This window comes from Annulohypoxylon maeteangense, assembly GCF_022496945.1.
Source record: "Annulohypoxylon maeteangense strain CBS 123835 unplaced genomic scaffold GGS22scaffold_3, whole genome shotgun sequence".
NCBI lineage: Eukaryota > Fungi > Ascomycota > Sordariomycetes > Xylariales > Hypoxylaceae > Annulohypoxylon > Annulohypoxylon maeteangense.
In genome coordinates this window covers 734,336-758,706 of record NW_025953250.1, presented here as the reverse complement: position 1 = coordinate 758,706, position 24,371 = coordinate 734,336, and the positions used below count along the sequence as shown (strand labels likewise).

At 47.7% G+C, this 24,371-nt stretch overlaps 8 protein-coding genes across 8 annotated transcripts; 5 read left to right on the top strand and 3 right to left on the bottom strand.

Moving 5' to 3' along the window:
* Window positions 1-61: 61 nt before the first annotated feature.
* On the bottom strand, window positions 62-2,386 carry GGS22DRAFT_154562 (chaperonin Cpn60/TCP-1 family). The gene is made up of 5 exons (XM_047960059.1): window positions 2,234-2,386; window positions 2,157-2,174; window positions 2,047-2,095; window positions 870-1,986; window positions 62-818 (listed from the first exon to the last, which is right to left on the bottom strand). The coding sequence occupies exons 1-5, from the start codon at window positions 2,241-2,243 to the stop codon at window positions 357-359; spliced, it is 1,656 nt and encodes a 551-aa protein (XP_047821747.1). The 5' UTR covers window positions 2,244-2,386; the 3' UTR covers window positions 62-356.
* A 1,084-nt stretch (window positions 2,387-3,470) lies between these two features.
* Window positions 3,471-6,231, top strand: GGS22DRAFT_90456 (long-chain-fatty-acid-CoA ligase). Its single transcript, XM_047968384.1, has 3 exons — window positions 3,471-4,075; window positions 4,136-5,687; window positions 5,749-6,231. The coding sequence occupies exons 1-3, from the start codon at window positions 3,627-3,629 to the stop codon at window positions 5,839-5,841; spliced, it is 2,094 nt and encodes a 697-aa protein (XP_047821746.1). The 5' UTR covers window positions 3,471-3,626; the 3' UTR covers window positions 5,842-6,231.
* A 571-nt stretch (window positions 6,232-6,802) lies between these two features.
* GGS22DRAFT_185292 (cysteine proteinase) lies at window positions 6,803-9,897 on the bottom strand (the record flags this gene model as incomplete). The annotated part of the gene is made up of 2 exons (XM_047964306.1): window positions 6,803-7,726; window positions 7,780-9,897. The coding sequence occupies 2 exons, from the start codon at window positions 9,895-9,897 to the stop codon at window positions 6,803-6,805; spliced, it is 3,042 nt and encodes a 1,013-aa protein (XP_047821745.1).
* Window positions 9,898-10,892: 995 nt separating this feature from the next.
* Window positions 10,893-13,857, top strand: GGS22DRAFT_154556 (ubiquitin binding protein). Its single transcript, XM_047960058.1, has 5 exons — window positions 10,893-11,230; window positions 11,307-11,439; window positions 11,534-11,818; window positions 11,892-12,681; window positions 12,738-13,857. The coding sequence occupies exons 1-5, from the start codon at window positions 11,154-11,156 to the stop codon at window positions 13,640-13,642; spliced, it is 2,190 nt and encodes a 729-aa protein (XP_047821744.1). The 5' UTR covers window positions 10,893-11,153; the 3' UTR covers window positions 13,643-13,857.
* Window positions 13,858-14,026: 169 nt separating this feature from the next.
* On the top strand, window positions 14,027-17,019 carry GGS22DRAFT_154550 (P-loop containing nucleoside triphosphate hydrolase protein). The gene is made up of 5 exons (XM_047960057.1): window positions 14,027-14,275; window positions 14,347-14,526; window positions 15,307-15,348; window positions 15,404-15,595; window positions 15,654-17,019. Exons 1-5 carry the CDS (start codon window positions 14,167-14,169, stop codon window positions 16,856-16,858), a joined length of 1,728 nt encoding a protein of 575 aa, XP_047821743.1. The 5' UTR covers window positions 14,027-14,166; the 3' UTR covers window positions 16,859-17,019.
* Window positions 17,020-17,278: 259 nt separating this feature from the next.
* On the bottom strand, window positions 17,279-18,785 carry GGS22DRAFT_90418 (uncharacterized protein). Its single transcript, XM_047968383.1, has 2 exons — window positions 17,969-18,785; window positions 17,279-17,894 (listed from the first exon to the last, which is right to left on the bottom strand). Exons 1-2 carry the CDS (start codon window positions 18,365-18,367, stop codon window positions 17,343-17,345), a joined length of 951 nt encoding a protein of 316 aa, XP_047821742.1. The 5' UTR covers window positions 18,368-18,785; the 3' UTR covers window positions 17,279-17,342.
* Window positions 18,786-19,204: 419 nt separating this feature from the next.
* GGS22DRAFT_185288 (RmlC-like cupin domain-containing protein) lies at window positions 19,205-19,645 on the top strand (the record flags this gene model as incomplete). Its single annotated transcript, XM_047964305.1, has 1 exon — window positions 19,205-19,645. The coding sequence occupies one exon, from the start codon at window positions 19,205-19,207 to the stop codon at window positions 19,643-19,645; it is 441 nt and encodes a 146-aa protein (XP_047821741.1).
* Window positions 19,646-21,301: 1,656 nt separating this feature from the next.
* On the top strand, window positions 21,302-24,173 carry GGS22DRAFT_154541 (78 KDA glucose-regulated protein-like protein precursor). The gene is made up of 4 exons (XM_047960056.1): window positions 21,302-21,804; window positions 21,891-22,075; window positions 22,140-23,628; window positions 23,686-24,173. The coding sequence occupies exons 1-4, from the start codon at window positions 21,670-21,672 to the stop codon at window positions 23,872-23,874; spliced, it is 1,998 nt and encodes a 665-aa protein (XP_047821740.1). The 5' UTR covers window positions 21,302-21,669; the 3' UTR covers window positions 23,875-24,173.
* The last annotated feature ends 198 nt before the right edge of the window (window positions 24,174-24,371 follow it).

Genomic DNA, 24,371 nt, shown 5'->3' with positions numbered 1-24,371 from the left:
GCCTCAGAAGAGGACAACCATGTATTAGTTCTACTGTATCACACTGTAATCAGAACTATCCCCTACGTTACACAACAGGCATCCCCACCTGCGTAAGTTACCTATATAGGTAGTCAGATTAGGGGATATTTAGGGAAGACTCCGATACCGTAGTAATAGTACATTCGTCACTTTTTTCAATTCCGTTCCAATGAAGTAGTAGGTACTAATAGTGATCTTCATGCGATGAATTTTTTCCTTATCTCAGGGGTCTATTGCAGGAGAGGTATCTTGACGTTTTTGACTGTCCTTACATCGAAGTCCGTCTATCCATCTACATACGTATCTCATCGCGAGACGTAGATAACTTAGCCCGTCTAGAAGTCCTGATCTCCCGATCCGCTAACGATAACATTATTGACCTTAAGCACCATGCGGCATAACTGAGTAGCCAGCATGAGCTGCTGCCTCTTACCGATCAGGGGGTCGATGACGAAGGCCTGTTTCATGTCGTTGCTGCCGCCGCTCATGCAGTCGACGCCTAGCCTGCCACGACCGGCATCACCTGCCTTGACTTGCTGCGACTTGACCTCAGCGAGGGTAGCGATGGGGTTGAGACCGCTGTTCTCGGCAAGAGCCATGGGGACGGCATCTAGAGCCTCGGCAAAGGCACGCATGGCGTACTGCTCCAGACCTGGGGTCTTGACGGCCGCATCTTCGACAGCGAGCGAACAGGCGATTTCGGCCGCACCGCCACCGTACACTACGCGGTTGTCGCGTACTAAATTACGGACGACGCATAGGGCGTCGTGGAGTGATCGACGGGCCTCATCGATGATCTAATAGGGATTAGTAAGTGCTTTAAAAAGAGAGAAGAGGCGAGGACCTACCATCTTGTTACTTCCCCTGACAAACACCGTCACGGCCCTTGTGTTAGCGCACTCTTCAATAACGAGCATCTTCTCCCGCGTAGTGCCGAATGTCATCTCTCGTACGATACCGGCTCTTCCAAGCTTCTCAGCCTTCAGATCCTCAAATCGAGGTACTATTCTACCGTTCGTGGCAATAGCGATAAGTTCGATCTCGGGACCGCCTACCCATCGTACGGCTGGTAGCTCGTTTTGTAGTAGCAGGTGGTTTGCCTCGTCATCAAAACCCCATTGGCAAATAGCTAAGTTTGCACCGGTGTCCTTAATCTGCTGAATCATCTCGATGAACTTTTCCCGTTCGTAGCTCTGTAGCTTCTTGAATTCCTCGACTGAGGTAATCTCCAACTTATGCTTAGTCTTCGGCTTTGGCGGCTCAAACGCGCATGTGAGGATGGCGATCTTGGCATCTTTGACTTCGGACGGCATTTGGGGATGCGAGAAGTCCTTGTCGACTATCACACCCTTTACCAGAATAGTGTCTTCTAATGCACCGCCGACCTTACCATCTACCTTGATCAACTCGAAGTCGACATCTTTTCGCTCGAGATCGGCAACGGATAAAACGGCGTCGACGGCGATTTTGGCGAACTGGTCGTGTGCTTTGGACACGATCTTGCTTCCCAAACTTGTCCGTGCAACCTTAAGAAGGTTCTCTGTATTCTCCTTATTGAACTCGATGGTGTCTGATATCCGATCTAGCTCCGCCACTGCAATATCGCAAGCCTGGTCGTAACCATCTGCTATTCGGATAGGGTGAATGCCTTTATCTATTAGCTCGGCGGCCTGTTCCAAGAGAGCACCGGCTAAGACGACGACACCGGTAGTTCCATCACCGATCTCGTCATCCTGGGATTTGGAAAGTTCGACAAGTAATTTGGCTACGTGGTTGGAAATCTCCATTTGTTGTAGAATAGTGGCTCCATCGTTGGTAACGGTGATGTCGCCATCGGGTGATATTAGGATCTTGTCGAGGCCACGGGGACCCAAGGAGGTCTTGACAATGTTGGCAACAGTTCGGGCGGCAAGGATATGCGACTTCACGGCTTCGTTGCCATACTGACGCTTCTTCTTGCCTTGACTAGGGGGGAAGAGGGGTTAGACATTATCTTGATCTGATGGTGTAGATCATGGGACTCACTCTCTGACCACAATGAAAGGCCGCCCTTGCTCATCTTTCATAACAGCAGCTATAAGAAGTAAGAGTCAGTATGTGTATGTGTAGTGCCATAAGTCATGTGTGCCGCATACCATTTTGGAGGTCGAGATCTAAAGTGGAATATTAGTAAATATTGATACAATAGAATGGCGGGGCTGTAGCTACATACTCATCGCCATTTTGCCCCTTTTGGTAGCTCAGAAGAGCTTGTCTTGCTATTATATGAGAAATATCGCCGGTAGATAGCTTCCCCGTTGAATTTCAGCAAGATATGCCGTGGTATGAAGCTGTTTACTCAGTCGGGTTCTGCCTTGCAAGCGGTATCTACCTCGAAATTCTGAAATTCTAAAGATCTAGACCCACATTTGTCTAATTCGGAAAATTCACCACGCCGACAGTACCTACTGAAAGTACCGAAGTACTTCGCTAAAGCTCTTATCTTATCGATTATTACATAAGGAACTCCAAACTGTAGAAGTGGACCCTCTATTAATAGGAGGCTCGGGTTCAATATTCTAGGGGAGCTGCAAGGTTGAGCACCGAGACAGCAAAGAGATATCTGTCACCCTACATAACAGTACATGCATGAATCTAGGCGCATCTGATGCATATGTAGGCTATTTCGCACCATATTTACTCGAAACATAATCCAAAATACATATGTATCTAATGACCGGTTATTATGGAATAATAAAACATACATATACCGACAGTTACAGGGGTAACGTAATTACATTTGAAAGGTAAAATTCTCCAATACCTCGGTATCTAAGTGTTTATATCAGGTAGTTACTATTCCATATGATAAACCCATATAATTAGATGTACTCCTATTCATATACTTTTAGAGTTTGAAAATAATTGACTAAATATCTTTAACTTACTAGTACCTGGAAGGTACTTGGCATCGTTTAAAAGAGGTTTGCTTTTCTCGACGTGGGATTCTTGACCCTGCATGACTGCATGATGCAGGTTGACTTGTTGAACGATCAGTGAATCAAAGAGTCATCATTTGACCTATGTTATAACACCGAATATGCCAAACATTCGCATTGAGAGCCGAGGCACGGCCTGCTCCGGCGAGGTGGTAAAATTTCTCATTAATGTCCCATGGATGCACGGTGGATGTAGGTGGATGTAGGAAGAATAATAATAATTTAATACAACAATATCCATAAATATCTCCTTTCCAACTTCTAATTCAAGTTACGCCGAGAAATTCCATCTAGATACGCACGTACTAACCTAAATATATTCTCGTAAAAGGATTATATGTTCGCTATTATCTTGGTATTCGCCTATACCCTAGCCTCTAGTTGCCGGGTTAGCTTTGATAGGTGAACTAGGAAAGCCTAGGTTGCCCCGCTGACGTCTATAGCCTCGATAAATTCTAACTTTAAAATATCCATATCCGCCATCTCTTAGCTCGAGCTCGAACGTTGGAGCTCTCCTTCTGTCAGCTTCCTACATAATCCTTTCCCGCACCCCAACCGTCAACACCACACATCCCTGTCCTCCACGCCTGACATTACATCCTTCTCTATCCATAATTGAACGTAATTATGGCTCTCGCAACTCAATTCGAAGGCGTGCTTCCGCTGCACATGGTCCAGAAGCCGCCGTTTATGATCGAGTCGCCAGGGGCTGAAGAGGTCGAAGGAGAGACGAAACCACACAGACACATCAAGGCTAAGGATGGCCTTCTCACTCGCCCTGCACCTCATATCGCCACCACATACGATATTCTCATCGAGAGCGCAAACAAACATGGAGATAAAGCCGCAATAGGTTCTCGTAAACTAATCACTACTCACACTGAGACCAAGAAGGCACCAAAAATTGTTGATGGTGTCAAGAAGGAAGTTGATAAGCAATGGACCTACTTTGAGTTATCACCGTACTCATTCCTCACCTACAATGAGTATAAGACCCGGGCTCTGCATGTAGGTGCTGCGTTGAGGAAATTGGGTCTTGAGCAGGGCGATGTTTTACACATTTTTGCGACCACAAGGTAATATTAAGTCTATTTCGCATAAATAGACCATTGAGAGCTAAACTTGAGTGTATTTAGCGCGAATTGGCTGTGTATGGCACACGGCTGTGCCTCGCAATCCATCACAATCGCGACAGCCTACGACACTCTCGGCTCTGATGCCGTCGAATACTCTCTCACCCAGACGAATGCGAAGGCGATGTACACTGATCCCCACCTCCTGAAAACCGCTGGTCGCCCGTTGAAGAATGCGAAGGATGTTAAATTCTTAGTCTATAACGACACATCTAACATCCCAATCTCCGACAAGGAGTTGGAAGACTTCAAGACCGCAAACTCTCACCTTACCATATACTCCTACACCGACCTTGTCGCTCTCGGCGAGGAAAACCCCATAGATCCAGTACCGCCGAAAGCCAGTGACATGTGCTGCATCATGTACACCTCGGGTTCATCCGGGACGCCGAAGGGTGTGCCTATTACGCACGAGGGCATTGTCGCTGGTATCACGGGCCTGTACACCGTTATCGAGGAGACCGTCTCACACCGCGACACAATCCTTGCTTACCTTCCCCTGGCTCATATTCTGGAGATGGCTGTAGAGAATCTAGTCATGTATATTGGAGGTACGTTGGGATACGGATCTCCACGCACGCTTGCCGATTCTTCGACGCGCAACTGCGCTGGTGACATGCGCGAGCTTGCACCGACTGTCATGGTTGGTGTCCCCCAGATATGGGAGACTATCAGGAAGGGTATTGAGTCGAAAGTAAACAATGGTGGTGTATTGTTGAGAAACGTTTTCTGGGGTGCCTACGGCCTAAAGTCTATGCTCACAGCAGCTGGCTTACCTGGCGGAGGATTAATCGATGCCCTGATATTTAAACAAGTCCGTAACATGACAGGTGGAAGAGTGAGGTTTCTTTTCAACGGCGCTAGTGGTATTTCCGACGGCACGAGACGTTTCGTGAGTCTGGTGCTCGCGCCGATGATCACGGGCTATGGTCTTACCGAGACATGCGCCAACGGTGCACTGGGCTGCCCCCTGCAATGGACGCCAAACGCTATCGGTCCCGTCCCAGCTTCGTTAGAAATCAAGCTCGTCGGCTTGCCGGATCTAGGGTACGATGCAAAGAGCACGCCCCCACAAGGCGAAATCCTCCTCCGTGGACTGCCTGTATGCAAGGAGTACTTCAAGAACCCTGAGGAGACGGAGAAGGCCTTCACAACAGATGGATGGTTCCGAACGGGTGATATCGGAGAGTTTGATTCTTTAGGACACATCAAGATCATCGATCGTGTCAAAAACCTGGTCAAGATGCAGGGAGGCGAGTACATTGCTCTCGAGAAACTCGAGGCCGTGTACCGAGGCAGCGAATTCGTTCACAACATCATGATCCACGGCGATAACGACCACGCCCGCGCTATTGCAGTCGTGAGCCCCAACGAGAAGCCACTAAACGATCTGGCGAAGAAGCTAGACGTCGACCATGCTCATGCGCATACCGATTCAAAGGTTCTGGATGCGGTGCACAAGGACTTGGTCGGTGTAGGCAAGAAGGCTGGACTGACGGGGCTGGAGATGGTCGTTGGTGTTGTGCTAGTTGAGGATGAATGGACGCCCACAAGTGTAAGTTCAACTACCCCCCTACCCTTTTCAAATCCTTTATCAGGGACTAACAAAGCAATAGGGTCTCGTCACGGCAACACAGAAAGTAAACCGGAGGGCACTGAGAAGCCACTACAAGAAACAAATCGAGGACTGCTTTAAACGGACAGGTTAAGCGCCTTTGTTGTATTCGATGTATCTACATAAACTAACGCAAACGATGGCTTCTCCCGTCGTGGATGTGGATCTGGATACGTGGCTCGGACGAATTTGAAACTGGCCACTGTGTATTATAGTATTGTCATGGCGTGTAGGTAGCTAGCTGTCTACTTACCTAGGTAACTGTTGGTATTGATGATGACGGCATAATATTACCCGGAATTGTTTTATGCTTGGGGTCTTAAATGCGTGGGTGTGAATCTTGCTGTGGCTTGGTGAAATGGGGGTTATTAGTGATATGAACAACTGACGTTATCGTTGAAGGTCTTTCGGTAATTCCAACTAGCACCTACTTACAGGTATGTACCTATTTAGGAGGGATTGGGGCAGATCACCTGTGTGTAGCCGCATTGAGCTCAATAAACCATAGCCATAAACGCCACGATAATTGATTGAGCTGCAGATCTCTGGTAAAACACTACTAACAATTGCTATTTCCTACATTACAATATAAAAAAGAGTTTCAACAGGGACCTTGTCTACAAAACTAGAAACTCGCAAGTTTCTTTTGAACGGGAAAAGGAAAACAGAAAAGTGGGTGGTAGGGAGACTTTGAGAGCCCCTCCGGATCCAACGCCATCTATGTATGTACCAAGAAAAGGGGCGGGAAGAAAGCCACGAATGATCCCCGTTTCCCCCGGAACTCCCCAATTATCCGTCCGGCAATGCTCGTCCACCGACTGCCTAGGCCGCGACTTCTATAACAACAGTATATGCTCTCGCCCGTATTGATCACCGATGAGCCATGTTTTCCCCAACACCTTTGATATCGAGACGCATCACACGTTGAATCGAATTGATCCGTTCGACATATATCATGAACCGCCCCCACCGCATGGAACATTAGTAGTAGGTACCATTCGTCTTCCAAGTCGTCAGGGAAGGAAAATAGACATTATATACCACCGTCAGACTCCCTATCTATTGTTCCTCTCCCATGGAAAAGGTACGTCCCTGCGCTTGTAAAATAACTGGACTGGTGTGACGTCGTTCGTGCACTCGTATACTTGCGTCAACATCCTCTGCCACGCGTTCCCGGTGAGGTAGCTGACGTTGGCATCGTTGAAATAGATCCATTTATCTTTGTCCTGCGTTCTGCCGAGGGTCCAGTAATGGCCTGAAGTGACGGTCGCGCCTGTATGGCTCTGTATGCTGTAGAGGTCGTAGTCAAGAGGGGCAAGGGCGTTCTGGTTATGTGGTGCAGGCAATATGTTGGCGACTTCTTTCCTGATGTCCTCCGAGCAACTGAATCTCGATAAGTTCATGGAGAATGGGAACTCTACCGGAATCTTCTCCTTTCTGTCGTTAACAGCACCCCTGTATCTTCTGATATATATACGCAATAGAGGAGGGAAGGTTACGTTTCGATATTGAAAATTTAAGGCATCATCCGCCCCGCATTTTTCACATCGACCCGAGGTAGATTTCTCATTGTTTACATTGTCCCACATATCCTGTAATCTATATCGCTTCGAAGGGTCTTGGGGTGTTAAATAGATAGTGTGACCTGTGTCGATAGAGTAATTTGAATCTTGGCATTTTACGCACTGTCTGACCTGTAAGACGTTGATTAAAAAGTGCCTATCGATGAAAGTGATTTTTCTTTGGACTAAAATGGTATTCCAAATGCCTTGGGCTATCTCGCGGGCAATCCGACTAGCCCCGTTCGGTATGTTGATCTGAGGTTTCGGCATGGAAGCGGTCATGTTGGTCTCGTAGCTTAGTTGATCAAAGATAAAATTACAAAATTCGTCGACGTCGTGCTGATGTCGATCGCCTAGCCTATCCACTTGATGGGTGTGTGGATCTATATGACCTTCATGGATGGAGGACAAATATTGCTTTAGGTTATGTAAGTGTATGATTCGGGAATATTAACTAAGGGCAAACATACCATGAGTGTCGAACACCTCATCACTTTAAATTGCCCCTTGTGCATCCACTGCAAAAGATTCTTCAATATCTTGGCCAATAGTTGCGGGCGGGTTGGTTCATTATCATCGCGTCCTCGCCAGGCCTCAGGCCAAGTAGGTTCTAATAGCTCATCGATGAAACCAGGCGAGTTGACAAATACTTGCATGGTAGAATTGCAATAACAAGCAGTTCCGCTATTGTAAAGTCCGGTGCATGGTGCCGTACCGAGATCGCCCCTATTTCCGGCTGCGCTGGTAACCATGGCGAAAGCACCAACATCCGAGTCGTCGTCTCTAGAGTCCAAACCACTATATCTGGTTCTAGGGATAGCGGGCGCTGGCCGCCTAGGTGGAGCTGGGGCTATACCGGTGAGAAACTCCTCTTGCTGCCTGAGAATTTCCTCATTAGCAGGCGTGGTCATCGATTCTGGAATACCTCCTATGCTGGGATAGCGGCGAATGAAATCATCTCTGTTTTTTATATAGTCAAATTCGGAGATTCCCGTTTTATCTTCTTGGATCATATGCTCAAACTGATTGACCTCATCTTGAGTGAGGGTCTTGGTCTTGGTTCTATACCGTCCTCCGCCTCGGCTCCTGGGCGTAGAAGTTGCGCTTAGAGGCATATGCTTTGGTGCAGTGTCAGAAGTCTCGAGAGATATCTCCCCGAATTCGTTTAGCCAAGAGGCTAGACCACCTTTCAACAATTTCGGGCTATTCTTGAGTGGTCTACTATAGCTATAATGTGACAAAGCTTGCCGTAGATTGTGCAGGATCATTTCTGAGGAATCTCCTGTTATCCTATTCGGCATAGAGACACTATCTTGGTCATAAAAAACTACTAAATCGGCCCTGTCGCGTTGCTCGATCGCAAGTTTCTCGTTTGAAGGGGCTAGCACCATACTGTCGGCGATCTCATCCGCGGATATGTTCTCTCGCATGAGAATCTCGGGCTCGACACAAATCGTCCTAGGGGATCTGATATGCCCCTCGTCGAAGGATTGACGATCGCGTATATCGATAATCAAGATTTCAATATCTTTGATCATCAGATTTGCAAGGGTGGCAGCCGAGATGGTCTCTCCTTGTGGAATTTTAACTTGTGTTGCGTTCGCTGGCGATTGTGAGGTGTGATATGACTGAGCCGTAGCGAACTGCTCCCTGCTAAAGGCCATGATGGCGTTTTCCGTAGAGTTGCGAGCAGAGATGCTAGGAGTCGAGGTGATCGAGTTTGTCCTGCTGAACATACCGCGAGGAGTGCTAGATGGAAGGTTGGCAATCTCACTGGTCACGGTACCTCTTGCAGGACTATATATTGCTTCTGGAAGTTTTGGCATTGCTGGCATAGATGTATCTACCGACGGCAATTTTGAAGTGTTCCCCGGCTTTTGTGAGTCGCGTAAACGCGCAAATCGACTGGCTAAGTCTCCCGAAGATGTCTTTGAGACCTGGTTGATAGCGTTTCCATGTAATGCTTGCGGTTTGGGCTGTACCGGAGGTTTTTCTCTTTTTTCCGCTCTAGAATTTGTGCCAGAGTCGCCTGTATTCCCGCCTTTGCTTGTAGTTTCGAATTCATTTTTAGACCCATTCCTTTTAATATCCGTGGATCCATTTACCTGAGCCCGTGACAGTATCGAAGGCGCATTAGCTGATATCGTACGGGTGTGTCCATTGGATGTTTTTGGAGATATTGTTGGCTCTACACCGCTTCGTCGGTTGTCTTCCTTAATATCCTCCTTGATCTTATCAAAGGTAGCGCCATTGGTCGTGATTTTCGTCTTGAGGGCATTGTATAAACGGTTCAGATGCCCTGAGTCAGATCTCATGGAGGGATAATCTTTGTGTCTGGGCACTTTATCGACAGCGATGGTAAATGCCTTAATATACTCTTGCAATGCTAAATCGGGGCGTCTAAAATCGTTGTATGTCATCGCCTGTCGCATATGGGCATCGCCAAGCTCGAGGACTTTCCGTAACGGAGTATGGGGGTCAAGGTCCACACCAACAGATACCAAGTCCTCTATATGACGGTATGGCGCCTTTCCTGTACCCGAACTACTGGTAGGCGCATGGCCGCCATTGGTCATCGTAGAGGTCATCGTGTCTTGTGCGCCAGTCTCGGTGATGACTAAAGTCTTCGGGGAAGCGCCAGAACTTATAATATCGTGAATGTGGTACTCAGTACCATGCCGTGGTTGCGCAGACAATTTTCAATGGGTTGAATCCGAAGATGATTACGAATGGAAAGCGACGAGGACGACGAGAAGGTATGGGAGCGCAAGGGCGCGCAAATGGTTAAAGGATAGACTGTAGGATAAGCTAACCTCGGATATGATCAGAAACCTTTGTAACGAAAGACAGGTAAATTGTGGTAAGGAGAACAAGAGTTATATGTACCACTATTATTCTCAGGATGGAGACTGGAATGAAGAAGACATTCTTTCAGAATAAGGACGGGATCTGTTAACGTCGCGACGTCAGAGGTGGGGGGAGACGAGAACGGAAGGTTGAAAGAATAGAAGAAAGAGAATAATAAAAAAAGATCGTGAATGCACAATGAAAAGATACTAGTCTACCAGTCACCAATGGTGACTAGAAAGAAGAGCTTGACCTATCGGTCTGCTGGTTGAATGCGTAAATATCATTTGTGGAGCTGATTATTTGATTGTTGATATTTGATACTCGATATATATGTATGCAGCATTCATCCGTAGGATCCTTATTGAAGCTTGCAAGTTTAATTCTCAATCCTTTGATCGTACATAAATCTATGGATATTATTACAGTAAGGTTAGAGGCTGCCTACGCTGCTAGGTAGTTCCTAGTAGGTACTAGGTAAAATGCTGTTAGGTAAGCAGATTATTGAGGGGTCATGGGGCTGACGTGACGGGAATGTCTGTGGAGAAACGAAGACGCCACATTCGCCTCAGCTGCAGAAATTGAACTTGCGCTTACGCCGATGTACAGAGTACATGTAGATACCTAGTATTTTAAGCTGCAAGCTCCTGGCACTGAGCCAAGTTCGTGGTACGTATCCACAGTAGCTAGGCAGTCACGCCCTGTAAGCTTCTAGGTACTCACTTACTGCCTAGGTACTAACAGTAGGTGCATGAAATCACAACCTTGGAACTCCTTGAACATTGAACATGTTATCATTACCAACGTCAAATATCAGCCTCCATTTCCATGTGTACTACCTAGGTTGTCGCGCAATCTTCTTTTGCCTTTGATTAAGCAGGCCACTTTTAAGGTTATTATCTCTTCTTTCTTGCATAGTGTTGAGTCTATAGTCACTTGATATTGCGATCCGATCACTCGCGATTGTCGCTCGTCTCTCTCAACACCATTTCGCAAGATGATGGGAGGTTGGTGGTCTTCCTCGGCCAACAGCGCCTTGGATGAACAGATTGAGAAAGCAACTGGGAGTAGTTTGTAGGTGCTACACTTGTTACTACATGTTTATTATTTACTATATCCCTTGCAAGACCGCTAATTTCATGGAAAATAGAGAGGATATTCCCCTCAACCTCGAAATCTCCGATGTTATTAGATCCAAGACTGTGCAGCCTAAGGAAGCCATGCGATCGCTGAAACGTCGCATTGGCAACAAGAACCCAAACACCCAGCTAAGCGCATTGAACGTACGAACCCTTCTCCAACTAGCCATGTCAAATCTTGTCACCTCCGCCCTCTAACTTCCGCCTTCTACCTAACCAATATTAACTTGTGGCATAGTTGACGGATACCTGTGTCAAGAATGGTGGCTCCCACTTCCTGATCGAGATTGCCTCCCGAGAGTTCATGGACAATCTAGTTTCTCTTCTCCATGCAGTTGGTCCCGCCGCCGTAAATTTAGAAGTCCGAGCCAAGATATTAGAATTGATACAATCCTGGGCCGCCGCTACCGAAGGACGGTATGATCTGAAATATATCGATGATACATATCAGACGCTGCAGAGGGAAGGCTTCCAATTCCCTCCGCGGACTACCGTAGCAAGCAGCATGATTGACAGTAGCGCCGTACGTACCACACACCCGACTATCCATCCAAGTGGCATTGTTCTTTTACACACAGCTAACTAAGTCATCGTAGCCTCCCGAGTGGTCTGATTCCGATGTCTGTATGCGATGCCGCACCCCGTTTACCTTTACAAACCGCAAACATCACTGTCGCAACTGCGGTAACTGCTTCGACCAACAATGTTCTACCAAGACTCTCCCTTTGCCTCACCTAGGTATCATGCAGCCTGTACGAGTCGATGACGGCTGTTATGCCAAACTGACAGACAGATCTAATAAAGGCGGCTTCGGAAGACAAGAGCGTTCGCCTACGAGCCCATCATTTCCACACAAAAATCGCAGCTCATCTACTATGCAGCCACGGAACGCCCGGGTCGACGATGCTTTTGATGAAGATCTTAAGAAGGCCTTAGCTATGAGCTTAGAGGAAGTACAAGGACACTCGAAGGGATATGTCCCCCCTACGAATAACGCTCCTTCGGCATCTCACCCGAAGACTAACGTGACTTCACCTGCGCCCGTAGGGGCACCCGAGGAAGAGGACGAAGATCTCAAAGCCGCCATCGCAGCTTCTCTAGCAGATATGGAGGAGCAGAAGCAAAAGCATTCCGCGGCATTGAAGCAACAAACAACAAGGACAGAGAACGCGCCGGCTACTTCATTTGCGCTACCAAAGAATGATTATGAACTTACCCCTGTGGAGGCCGAGAATATCAACCTCTTTTCAACACTAGTTGATAGATTGCAGACTCAGCCCCCTGGCACAATCTTGAGAGAACCACAGATCCAGGAGCTCTATGACTCCATCGGAGCTTTACGTCCTAAATTAGCACGAACGTACGGCGAGACGATGAGCAAACATGGCAAGTTTTTATATTTTTCCAAATATAAAATCCATCCTTAACTAACCGCATCATAGATACTCTTCTCGACCTACATGCTAAACTATCTACTGTTGTTCGATATTATGACAGGATGTTGGAGGAACGTCTATCAAAAGCCTATAACCAGCACAACATCGGTGGCTACACCCTACCTACCCCTACGCAGCAGTCGGGCCCTTATCCTTCAATACAATCAGCCGCAGCCAGAACTTCTACATCGGCAGAAAACTTTTATACCGGAGAGCAACTCCCAGATCCTAGTAGGACACCCGTGCCTCAATACCCTCAACATGTCCAACAAGGCCCACAACAGCAATTTGCAAGCTACGACAAACGAGCTTCGGTATCAATGCCTTCAAGCAACCAATATCCCCATCATGGTGTTCAGAGAAGCGATAGTTGGCAGAAACAAGGACCTTCCGCACCAGTTCAGTATCCCAATCAAGTGAATTTCACCCCGAATGATCCTCCACGAGCTAACCACGCATCTCACCCGTCTCCCCAAACCCCTCTTAATAAAGCGCCAGAACCGGCCGGAGTATCAGCAGCTGACCCTAATGCTTCTTACTATTACAACAACTCGCAACCGAGTAACGACCACGCGACGCCGGGTATTCCTGTAGAAGCGGCGCCTTCACCGTATCCAAATCTTCAACATACAATAAATTATGCAGGGCAGTCAGTCCCTCCGACGCCTGCGTCGGTCCCTACACAACCGTCTCAACCTCCACAGCAATATCAACAAGTAGGTCATCAAACGCAACAGCCACTATATTGGCAACAGTCTCAGCAGCAACCACATCAGCAACAAGATCAGGCGGTTCACGGGTATCAGCCAACTGGGATTGGATACTCTAGATATTCGCAAGATGCATTTCCTGCTGCCCCACAACATGCGCCTCAACAACCTGTCATAGAAGAGAGTTTAATTGATTTATAAGGAGAAGGATCAGGGCACAGTGGAAGGAAGTTTAAAGTATGAGCACTAGGAGGTTTATGGCATTATTGGCGAGATCATCTCATAAGTAGTTGAATGAATAAAAAATCGGCCAACTTGGACAGCAAAATACCTACAAGAAATTATGTATCGCAATTATAGTCTAAGTCAATCAGTTTGCAGAATGCCTACTAGGTAGGCACCTAGGTACCTAAAGCAGGCTGTTCGAGTCGCTACCTATTTATGTACTACTTATGTACTAGTAGTTACAAGTGGAGATGCTATTACGTCATTTGACAAAGTACCTACTCAGGTACCAAGTATCGTACATCAATGCCCCTCGTGCCCCTCTTCTAGTAAACTTAGGTAACCTTTCAGCCTTTGAACATTACCACTCACTATCAGATCGTCATCACCGTTCTTACATGCAGCCGACTGTTGCTGTTACCTTTCAATCTCTATACCTTTTAACTTCCATACCCGTCTAGAGATAATCAAAAGCCAACAATCATCTTCCGGTCGGCACAATGTCGCGCCATCAAGCGTACCGCAATTACGATTACGAGAATGACCTTGACGAATACGAAGGCGATGGATATTCAGACGGCGAAGAAGAACTAAGTCCAGAAGATCGAGGTACGCAAACATTTAAGCTCCAGCTAGTATATTTAATCGCCAATTCCTGCTAATTTTGCGATAAACACAAGCCCAGATGGAGGTTGGCACTGCTGAAGTTCGAGCTGCCCTCGGAACTGAGTCATCAAAGGTTACAACTCAACAAATCCAAGAAGCGCTTTGGCATTACTACTATGATATCGATAAATCTGTAGTTTACTTAACGACTAAGTTTATCGCCCCTTCGAATAAGAACAAGAAGAAAGATCTAGGTAGGTACATTCTTTTTTTTTCTTTTCTTTTCTTTTCTAGACTTGTAACGTCCCTTATGCGTGCGGACACCATAATCATAAAGCCACAACATCTCGCGATCGCAGGTGCGTCTCAAATGTACCTGTAACAATTATCAGGTTTCGTCGACACGCTAACATTGACCAATGTAGCCGCCAAAGGCAAAACATCTTCATTTGCCGATTTCTTTAGCGACATGCCATGGTCAAACATACCAAAGGATCGAGAAACAGTATTCATTGAACCACCGCGGATCCGAGGAGGATTGTTAGGGGGGTCCAGTGCACCAAGCAAGATGTCGAAGCTCCAGGCGCTCGCTGCTGCGCGCAAAAAGAAGGCAGACAATCAAAAATCAGAAGAGAGACAGCCTCAGGAAGCAACACAGAAGCTCAGCAGCCTTTCTATAACGTCGAGGCGAGCCGAATCCGCCAAGGAGAATATACGACCCTCAAATCCCGCCCGCGGAAACAATCCGGTTCTTACTGGGTTTGATGTAACTACTTCTCAGAGAATCGAATACGTAACCTCAAAGATCGGAGATGAGCAGACCCAAGGTCAACTTGATACGACTGAGAACAAACCAGCCAACTCGTCAATTCCTGTTAGCTCTTCGCCTACAGACATTCCATTTGAGACAGCTGTGCCATCCCCCTTTGCCCAGGCCCTCCTTGGATCTGTTAACAATTCTGTGTCCATCGCGCCGAGGAACTTCCCGTTTCCTTATATGAACTTTACTTCATCAGTATCTGACGCCTTTTCAGCTCCAAGTCCAGATGATGTAGTCTTAACGGCACAATCCCAAGGTTCGCTCTTGGCGAGGAAGGTAACTAAGTGAGAGTACTAATACTTTGGGATCAGCAAGCAGTAAGAAGATCGCTGCTAGTACATCTAAGAAGAAGGCCGACTTGGGAGGGAAGGGCGACGAAGTAACAGATAATGTGAAAGGCCTAAAACTCGACGATGCGCCATTGCCCAAAAGCAAAAACCTCGATGTGCTAAAGGAGTTTGACAAGAATAAAGGCAAAAAGAGCGCAAGTTTTGTAGTTGTTGGTAAGAACTATACCGAATGAGGCACGACAATCATGATACCCGTACTGAATCTGATCAGGTCATGTGGATGCTGGCAAGAGCACTCTGATGGGCCGCTTACTGCTCGATCTCAGCGTCGTCGACCAAAGGACTATACAAAAGTACCGGAAAGAAGCTGAGAGCATAGGAAAATCTTCATTTGCGCTTGCATGGGTTTTGGATCAACGGTCAGAAGAGCGGTCGAGAGGCGTAACTATCGACATTGCGACGAATAAGTTCGAGACAGAAAACACATCATTCACAATCCTAGACGCACCCGGCCACCGCGACTTCATCCCCAACATGATTGCGGGTGCAAGTCAGGCAGACTTTGCAATTCTAGTAGTCGACGCTACGACTGGAGCATTCGAGGCAGGACTCAAAGGGCAGACAAGAGAGCATTCTCTGCTCATTCGGAGCATGGGAGTATCTCGCGTAATCGTCGCCATCAACAAGCTAGACACAGTTGGGTGGTCACAAGAACGATTCGACGAGATTTCGCAACAAGTTTCCGGCTTTTTATCAGCGACGGGGTTTCTGCTTAGAAATATCAGCTTTATTCCTGTATCTGGTTTGCACGGAGACAACATAACGAAGAGGTCTACAGACGCGGCGGCTAGCTGGTATGCAGGAAAAACGCTTGTCGAAGAATTGGAGAGCTCGGAGCCGATGACTCGGGCATTGCACAAACCTCTGCGCCTGACAATTTCCGAGGTCTACCGTTCGCCACAGAGCCCACTTACAGTCTCTGGCCGGATAGATGCCGGATCATTGCAGTCAGGAGACGCACTCCTCATCCAACCCAGTGGAGAGAAGGCGTATGTCAAATCTTTGGAACTCGATCACGAATCGGTAGACTGGGCGGTGGCCGGACAAAACATAGTCATCCACCTCAGCAATATCGACCCAATCCATGTACGCGTTGGCGATATCATCTGCGACACAAAACAACCAATCACTTGCACTGACACATTCACTGTCAAAGTTCTCGCTTTTGACATCCTAATGCCAATGCAGGTGGATGTGCACAGAGGCCGCCTACACGCGGCAGGTCAAATTTTAGAGATAGCGGCGCTCCTCGATAAGACCAGAGGTACGGTGCTGAAGAAGAAACCTAGGATCGTGAAGCCGGGGAGTGTCGCGAGGGTGGTGGTGAAGATGGGAACGAAGGTACCGCTAGAGGCAGGCCAACGAATTATTTTGAGAAGCGGAGGCGAAACGGTCGCTGCCGGGTTATTGGAATGAGCTGTTCGGACGCTTCGGTATAGAAACGCATTTTTAAACAGTTACGCAGATACCACAAATGATCATCGGTGCAAAGTGTGATAGGGAGCAAAGACTACTGGATTACTCGGGGAAGTAGCATAGTAACAGCGTGAGCGATGAGAACTAGCTACTACACAAAATCTAGACGAGTGACATGATGTGACCAACCAACCTTAGAAATTTCAAATAATAGTAGGTAGCCTTACGCGAAGTGCGTACATATATGAGGTTGGGGAATATCTTCTAATACGCATTCCTTATATTATTGATCGATTGTTAACTACATACCTACCTTCATACCCGCATGATATCTTGTCAATAAAACCAACTCAATGACCTGGGTATTATACATAGAAATACACAACTTAGCCGAGAACCCATAAGCTTGTAAATGAACATGTAATCTTCTGTCTCCTTAACGTGCTGCGGTATATCGACCGCATTATATAAATATGGGAGGCATTCATCCGATACCGAAGGTGTTTTCCGTGGTATGCGGTTTCGTCGGCGTATACGCATCCCACGGCCTCGACACCTCAACCGCGCTCCCATCCAGCCCACCTCCGCCACCCCCCGCGGCCGGACTCTCCACACTGCCGCGCAAGGTACTGCTTCCGTCGCGGGGCCCGGGCAGGGTTTTGATCAGCCGGTTTAAAATGACGAATTCTAGCTTCAGCTTCGCGCCGTAGACGGCGGGTTTGAAGGCGCCGGCGAGGTAGAATAGGTTTGCGTTCTGGATCCCGAGGAGGGTGATGTCGAGGCAGATTATTAGGACGTTGATCCACATTAGTTGGTGCAGCATTGTTTTCTTCTTTGCGATGCGCGAGGGCGCGATGCTAGATGAGGAGTTGGATGAGGGGCGTGCGGTGGTTAGGAGAGGGGCTAGGTCTCGTAGGTAGGCGCGTGTTTGCCAGATGTATAGGATGCTGAGGGCGGTTTCTTGCACGAAGAAGACGGCGGTTTGGAAGCGGTCCCAGATGTTGTTTGTGGGGAAGAGGGAGGGTTTGGCGGTTTGCTGTTGTAGGGGTGGTTAGTTGTGGGTTTTACCTTGAGGGTTGGTGAGATGAGGATGATAAAGGTGGTATATACCGCGATAGTACCTAGTGTGATAGTAATAATACCAATGACGACTGAGTTGAATATCAATACCACCCGTATCCATTTAAGTATCTTGGGCTTTTGTATTAAGAGATGCAGTCGTGAGAACAAGACCCACGACTGTGAGATAACCATCATCGCCCATGTTAAATAGATCAGGACGATGGGCGTCTGCTTCGCTGTCCATATACCAAAGTCCGCTAGGATGATGAATAAGGTCTGCAGAATAACACCCCATATTCCAATGGCACAGGACCAGAAGTAAAGTCCGCGCCGCCGCTTGAAGAGTAGGAATAGAGATATGCTGATCTCAACACCAAGGCACCAGGCTACGCCGGCAAAACCCGCCATGGCCAGAGCCGCGGAGATATTCTCGTCAACGACGCTCATGGTGTCGCGGGAAGATTGCGATATGGTGATGACGGCATGAGTTCCAGAACGGAGAATCTTACTTCGTGAGATTTGGCTGCGGGGAGAATCTGGAGAGGGAGAGAAAAGGGCAAGTGACGGCGGGGAGGTTCCGGATTAGAGATGTGTTAGATAGAGGAACATGGCGCACCCATCCACCTATACATACACCAGATAAACTATGAAATTTTCGCGGGCTGAAAAGAGTACATTGATCGATCGGTCCGTCTGCGTATTTTGTGCGAGCAGAGATGCAGTATAAGCATGGATGATTACGCCTCCGATCGTATTGCCCGTGTCTTGGAGTTGTGTTACACACACACAACACGCCACAGCCACCGAATAGAATGTAAGGCTTCATGGAGTTGCCACAAGCTGGCCCGGGAAGATAGGGCCTATTATGTATAACCAACCATTTGTCCCAAGTGATGTTTTAACGAATTGGCAAGAAGCAATTGCTATACATTAAATTAGCATAGGCAGCATATGTTACTACCTAGTAACTCAAGGCTCAAGTACAAGTACAACACCATAAATGTGATAGGTAAGTTGGACTTTCCTATACATTTCTCTATTTTTAGTCATTCATTCCAGCCACTTCGCTTCACCGGTTTGCACGGACATTAGATAGGGTGACAGGGCAAGAGCATCGGACGGTCAATATGTAAGCCTTGCCCTTGCATCTTTCTTACCTTCCCCACCACCGTCATCCAAAGTTTCCGTCTTCAGCGCTCACCCCATTCAAACAAACAATCGAATAATCAGTGCTGAACTCCACCAAGTCGTACTTTGAAATAAAGCAAGCCCACTTCTTTCAAAATGTCGACAGCACCAAAGCAATCAGCTAAGGACGTCATCGCGGCGCTCAAGCTATCCCCGCACCCGGAGAAAGGCTACTTCGTCGAGACCTTCCGCGACGAGCACAGCACGTGCATATACTACCTGCTCGAGGGCGAGAGCGGGCTCTCGCACTGGCACCGCGTAATGACGTCCGTCGAGACTTGGCACTACTACGCCGGCGCCCCGCTCCGGCTCTCGCTGGCCTGGGACGACGGCACGCCCGTCAAAGACGTCGTGCTCGGCGCCGATATCCCGAACGGCGAGCGGCCCCAGATCGTCGTCAAGAAGGCCGAGTGGCAGCATGCTATTAGCCTCGGCGAGTGGACCCTCGTCGGGTGCACTGTCTCCCCGCCCTTTACGATGGAGGCTTTTCAGATGGCGGAGCCGGGCTGGGAACCTAATGATAAGGGCAAGGCTTGAGGGAGTATGCACCTGGCTTAAGTGCGAAGAGGATGCATGGAATGACACGAATTTATGAGGGTTATGAGGGCTATTTATGGTCTCGCGGGTCTGAACTGAAATTGATATATTACGTATTGAAATGAAAAAGGTGGTTCCATCGCAATCGGTGCAAACATTTATACAAACTAAAGTACCCTTTCGCTCACCGAGAAAGAAGGTATTCCCGAATGGTGAAAGGTGGAGAAGTCCTGAGCCGGAGCTGCATCCCTTGACGAAGGATATCCTTCGTGAAGCCTCTAGCTCATCCTAGTCCAGCAGACGTGGCGAGGAACGCCTCGCGTGTCATCTTCCCACCGTCTACGAGCGTTTTGTCGCTCTCCAACTTGTCTACGGCTGCATCTGTAGCGTCCTAAACTCCGCCTTACGCTTTTCCCACTCTTTTTCACATATATTGGTGTAGCCGTGTGAAGAGGAAACTACGATGATAGTCCTGTTTCCTGCGACTACTCGATGAGATTGGAGAGCCCTTTCTCCTCGTGCCTTGGCATTTCCGCCTTTTCTTCTTCCAGGACGCGTTTGCTATCTTGCTACTCCTAGTGTTTCTTAATGGGATTATCTTGGAGAAGCCACCACGGAAAGAGCTGAGTCCTTTTGTGTGTTTTGTTCACTTTGTCGAGCCGGAGTTGGTCCTGTACCTGGTGGTGGAGATCGACAGATGCATTCGTTTTATTTTATATCCAATGATATATTTATTAATTTCAGTTTAGACCTGCGAGACAACCACCCTTCATAAGTTCGGAGCAATTCGGGGCATAATACGTTAGTCGTTGGCCATTGTAGAGTAGTGAAGGAACTTTAAGGTTCGGTTGCACTCGTTCCCGCTCTTGATCGGTCACAGGGGCGGACCGGACGCAATATAGGTGGGCTTCGGATGCCGGATGTGACAACGTCCATGGTATGGGATTGTGTACCTAGCCCTGGAGGTACTTAGTTCTCTCTATGATAGCTATAGCTTGCCGGCTTGGATGACTCAGACATCAACATGACTGAACTACATGCATAGGTGTCAATGCGGATAAGTGAAGACAGATATAAGTTTCAAATTAATAGACGATGGAGATCCGACAAGATCATAATGTGACTCAAATAAGTTAAATTAATATTAAGATAAAAGAGACAGATCTCTTAGCAGAGATTCCTTAATGAATTAGGATGCTATTATTAATAACAGGCTTCGATGATAAGTGGTGGCTAAAAGATCTGGCCTCTAAATAACCCGGAAGCATAAGGCTGCGTGGACAAAATTAGATGACACCTACCATATTGAGGTTATTCACATGGCGCCGTCATCAGCCACCGGCCATCACTGTCATAGCTCCTTTGCCTCAGAAGCTAGCAGGGATGTCCCGCATCAGGGCGGGGCGGGGACTATAAACAGCCGCTCTCGTTGGAGAATAGGGTTGGGGCAATCTGGCTTTTGCGAAAATAGCGAGGAAAGAAAGAAGGTTCCAGTGCCTACCAAGTGACATCAGGTGTGAAACAGCCCTTTGAACATTTAAACTTTAACCTTCAATGCAGTCGCAGCTAAGCGCTATGAAAAGAGATACTTGGGAATACAATGCCACTAGCGAATATTGCGAATTCAAAAGCGGAGAATATAGCAAGGTAAAAGTATTGTCATGTAGCTGAGCGGTGTAATATAATAGGGCGAACGCACCCTTGAACACCTTGCATTCACTGGTTTACTTGGCGCCTGACCCACACTTTATTGCAATGTGTTCTCTTGCAAGCTGGCAACATCATCTTTGAACACTTTTTTTTTTTCTTTCTAGCCATATAAGAATTTCGTACTTACACCATCGTGTCTCCCACAAGTTTCTCCTCCCATTCTTCACTCAATCTTGACGACTTCCAGTGCTGTACCAACCAACCAAGGGAGAGGTTGCACAGTGCTTTGGTGTTTCTAATTTTCTAATTATTTTTCCCCTCCTGTTCCTATTCATTGGACATACTAGTGATACCTCGCCGTGATACTCCTCACCATGGCTCGTTCTCAGAGCTCCTGGGCTATCGGCTTCGGCATGATAGCCTGGATCCTCCTCCTATTTAGTCCTCTCGCATTCGTAGGAACTGCGCGAGCAGACGATGTTGCCGACTATGGCACTGTTATTGGTATTGTAAGTAAAAACCCCGCGGGGCAAGATTTATGGCGATTCCCCATGCAATTGAGAGCCACGGTATCCTAATTCATGTTCTCCTATAGGATTTAGGAACTACATACTCTTGTGTCGGTGTGATGCAACAAGGAAAGGTCGAAATTCTCGTCAACGACCAAGGAAACCGAATTACCCCCTCATACGTGGCCTTTACCGAAGATGAGAGATTAGTGGGAGATGCCGCCAAACAACAGGCAGCTTCTAACCCCCTAAACACTGTTTATGATGTCAAGTAAGTCGCATCTAGGCTTCAATTCGATAATTGAAAGAACTATATGCTAATTGCTCTGCTTCAGGCGATTCATTGGCCGAAAATGGGCTGAGAAGGAGGTTCAAAATGACCTCAAGCACTTCCCCTACAAGGTTGTGGACCAAGGGGGCAAGCCCGTTATCCAGGTTGATTTCCAAGGCTCCGCCAAGAAGTTCACCCCCGAAGAAATCTCTGCCGTCATTCTCGGCAAGATGAAGGAGGTTGCCGAGTCCTACTTGGGCAAGAAGGTTACCCACGCCGTCGTTACTGTCCCCGCCTACTTCAATGACAACCAACGGCAGGCGACCAAGGATGCCGGTGTCATTGCCGGTCTCAATGTCCTGCGAATCGTCAACGAACCTACTGCCGCTGCTATTGCATACGGCTTGGACAAGACCGGTGGTGAGCGTCACATTATCGTCTACGATCTTGGTGGTGGTACTTTCGATGTCTCTCTTCTATCTATCGAAGATGGCGTTTTCGAGGTTTTGGCCACTGCCGGTGATACTCATCTTGGTGGTGAGGATTTCGACCAGAGAATCATCAACCACTTCGCCAAGAGCTACAACAAGAAGAACTCTGTCGACATTACCAAGGATCCTAAGGCCATGGGTAAATTGAAGCGCGAGGCCGAAAAGGCTAAGCGAACCCTATCTTCTCAGATGTCCACCCGTATTGAGATTGAGGCCTTCTTTGACGGCAAGGATTTCTCCGAGACTCTTACCCGAGCCAAGTTCGAGGAGCTCAACATTGACCTCTTCAAGCGAACTCTGAAGCCCGTTAAGCAAGTTATCGAAGACGCTAAGGTTAAGAAGGATGAGATTGACGACATCGTCCTAGTTGGTGGTTCTACTCGTATCCCTAAGGTTCAGGCTCTTCTAGAGGAGTTTTTCAGTGGCAAGAAGGCTAGCAAGGGTATCAACCCCGACGAGGCTGTTGCTTTCGGTGCTGCCGTCCAAGCTGGTGTTCTATCCGGTGAGGAGGGTGCTTCCGACGTTGTCCTCATGGATGTCAACCCGTTGACTCTCGGTATCGAGACTACTGGTGGCGTTATGACTAAGCTTATCCCCCGCAACACTCCCATCCCAACTCGCAAGAGCCAGATCTTTTCTACTGCCGCCGATAACCAGCCCGTCGTCCTGATCCAGGTCTACGAAGGCGAGCGATCTATGACCAAGGACAACAACCTGCTTGGCAAGTTCGAACTTACCAACATCCCCCCCGCACCTCGTGGTGTTCCCCAGATTGAGGTCTCTTTCGAGCTGGACGCCAACGGTATTCTCAAGGTTTCTGCCCACGACAAGGGAACTGGCAACAAGGAGTCCGTCACTATCACCAACGACAAGGGCCGTCTCAGCCAGGAAGAAATTGAGCGCATGGTCGCCGAGGCTGAGAAGTTTGCCGAAGAGGACAAGGCTACTCGTGAGCGCATTGAGGCCCGAAACGGTCTTGAGAACTACGCTTTCAACCTGAAGAACCAGGTCAACGACGAGGATGGTCTTGGTGGCAAGATTGACGACGAGGACAAAGAGACCGTAAGTTGATACCCGTTACCATTATGTCTAAAATCACACGCTAACAATATGCTATAGATTCTTGACGCTGTTAAGGAGGCTACTGAGTGGCTCGACGAGAACGCCGCCACGGCTGCCGCCGAAGACTTCGAGGAGCAGAAGGAGAAGCTCTCGAACGTTGCCTACCCCATCACATCTAAGTTGTACAGCGGCGGCCCGGGAGGTGCTGCGGACGATGATGAGCCCTCGGGCCACGATGAGTTGTAAACTATGATTCATAGATCTGTTTTTTCATTAGCATACCCAGGCGTACGAACGAACGAATAAAGAAAGTTAAATAATAGGATTTTAAAAAACCACTGGAACTGGTCATGAGTGAGATTAGATGAGATTTATGAGTTGGACCGTGTTCAGTAGCTTCTATGAGAAGTTATGTACCTAGCAGACAGAGCCCCGATTGCAGGGTTTACGTCAGCGGCTGTGTAAGAAGCATGGTTTGAGAGCGCAGTCATCTGTGGCTATCAATTTACTACAAAGAGTAAAGAAATATAGTATCATAACTTTTATTTGCTTTTCTACAATTGTGGTTTCGGTTCGTTCTGCCTCCCAATCTAGTTCTTGTCAATGTTCAACGAGTTAGAACCACCGCACCCACCTAGTAAGTTATTGCATTGTTAGCATTTACACGTAAATTAAAAGACAGTGGCAGTAAAGTTAGGTATGTTTCTAATATGTAGCTTTTTAACCTTGTATGCAGTCATGTT

Excerpts from the sequence above, each read along its gene's own strand:
- GGS22DRAFT_154562 (XM_047960059.1), bottom strand. Across the intron at positions 1,987-2,046 it reads CCTTTCATTGTGGTCAGAGA|TCAAGGCAAGAAGAAGCGTC; the intron begins GTGAGTCCCATG and ends CTTCCCCCCTAG. Across the intron at positions 819-869 it reads TCAGGGGAAGTAACAAGATG|ATCATCGATGAGGCCCGTCG; the intron begins GTAGGTCCTCGC and ends AATCCCTATTAG.
- GGS22DRAFT_90456 (XM_047968384.1), top strand. The coding sequence starts at position 3,627 with ATGGCTCTCGCAACTCAATTCGAAGGCGTGCTTCCGCTGCACATGGTC. Across the intron at positions 4,076-4,135 it reads CACATTTTTGCGACCACAAG|CGCGAATTGGCTGTGTATGG; the intron begins GTAATATTAAGT and ends GAGTGTATTTAG. Across the intron at positions 5,688-5,748 it reads ATGAATGGACGCCCACAAGT|GGTCTCGTCACGGCAACACA; the intron begins GTAAGTTCAACT and ends ACAAAGCAATAG.
- GGS22DRAFT_154556 (XM_047960058.1), top strand. The coding sequence starts at position 11,154 with ATGATGGGAGGTTGGTGGTCTTCCTCGGCCAACAGCGCCTTGGATGAA. Across the intron at positions 11,440-11,533 it reads CCCAGCTAAGCGCATTGAAC|TTGACGGATACCTGTGTCAA; the intron begins GTACGAACCCTT and ends CTTGTGGCATAG. Across the intron at positions 11,819-11,891 it reads GCATGATTGACAGTAGCGCC|CCTCCCGAGTGGTCTGATTC; the intron begins GTACGTACCACA and ends AAGTCATCGTAG.
- GGS22DRAFT_154550 (XM_047960057.1), top strand. The coding sequence starts at position 14,167 with ATGTCGCGCCATCAAGCGTACCGCAATTACGATTACGAGAATGACCTT. Across the intron at positions 15,349-15,403 it reads CTTAACGGCACAATCCCAAG|CAAGCAGTAAGAAGATCGCT; the intron begins GTTCGCTCTTGG and ends CTTTGGGATCAG. Across the intron at positions 15,596-15,653 it reads CGCAAGTTTTGTAGTTGTTG|GTCATGTGGATGCTGGCAAG; the intron begins GTAAGAACTATA and ends GAATCTGATCAG.
- GGS22DRAFT_90418 (XM_047968383.1), bottom strand. The coding sequence starts at position 18,367 with ATGAGCGTCGTTGACGAGAATATCTCCGCGGCTCTGGCCATGGCGGGT. Across the intron at positions 17,895-17,968 it reads TCACACTAGGTACTATCGCG|CAAACCGCCAAACCCTCCCT; the intron begins GTATATACCACC and ends CCCCTACAACAG.
- GGS22DRAFT_154541 (XM_047960056.1), top strand. The coding sequence starts at position 21,670 with ATGGCTCGTTCTCAGAGCTCCTGGGCTATCGGCTTCGGCATGATAGCC. Across the intron at positions 21,805-21,890 it reads ATGGCACTGTTATTGGTATT|GATTTAGGAACTACATACTC; the intron begins GTAAGTAAAAAC and ends GTTCTCCTATAG. Across the intron at positions 22,076-22,139 it reads AACACTGTTTATGATGTCAA|GCGATTCATTGGCCGAAAAT; the intron begins GTAAGTCGCATC and ends GCTCTGCTTCAG.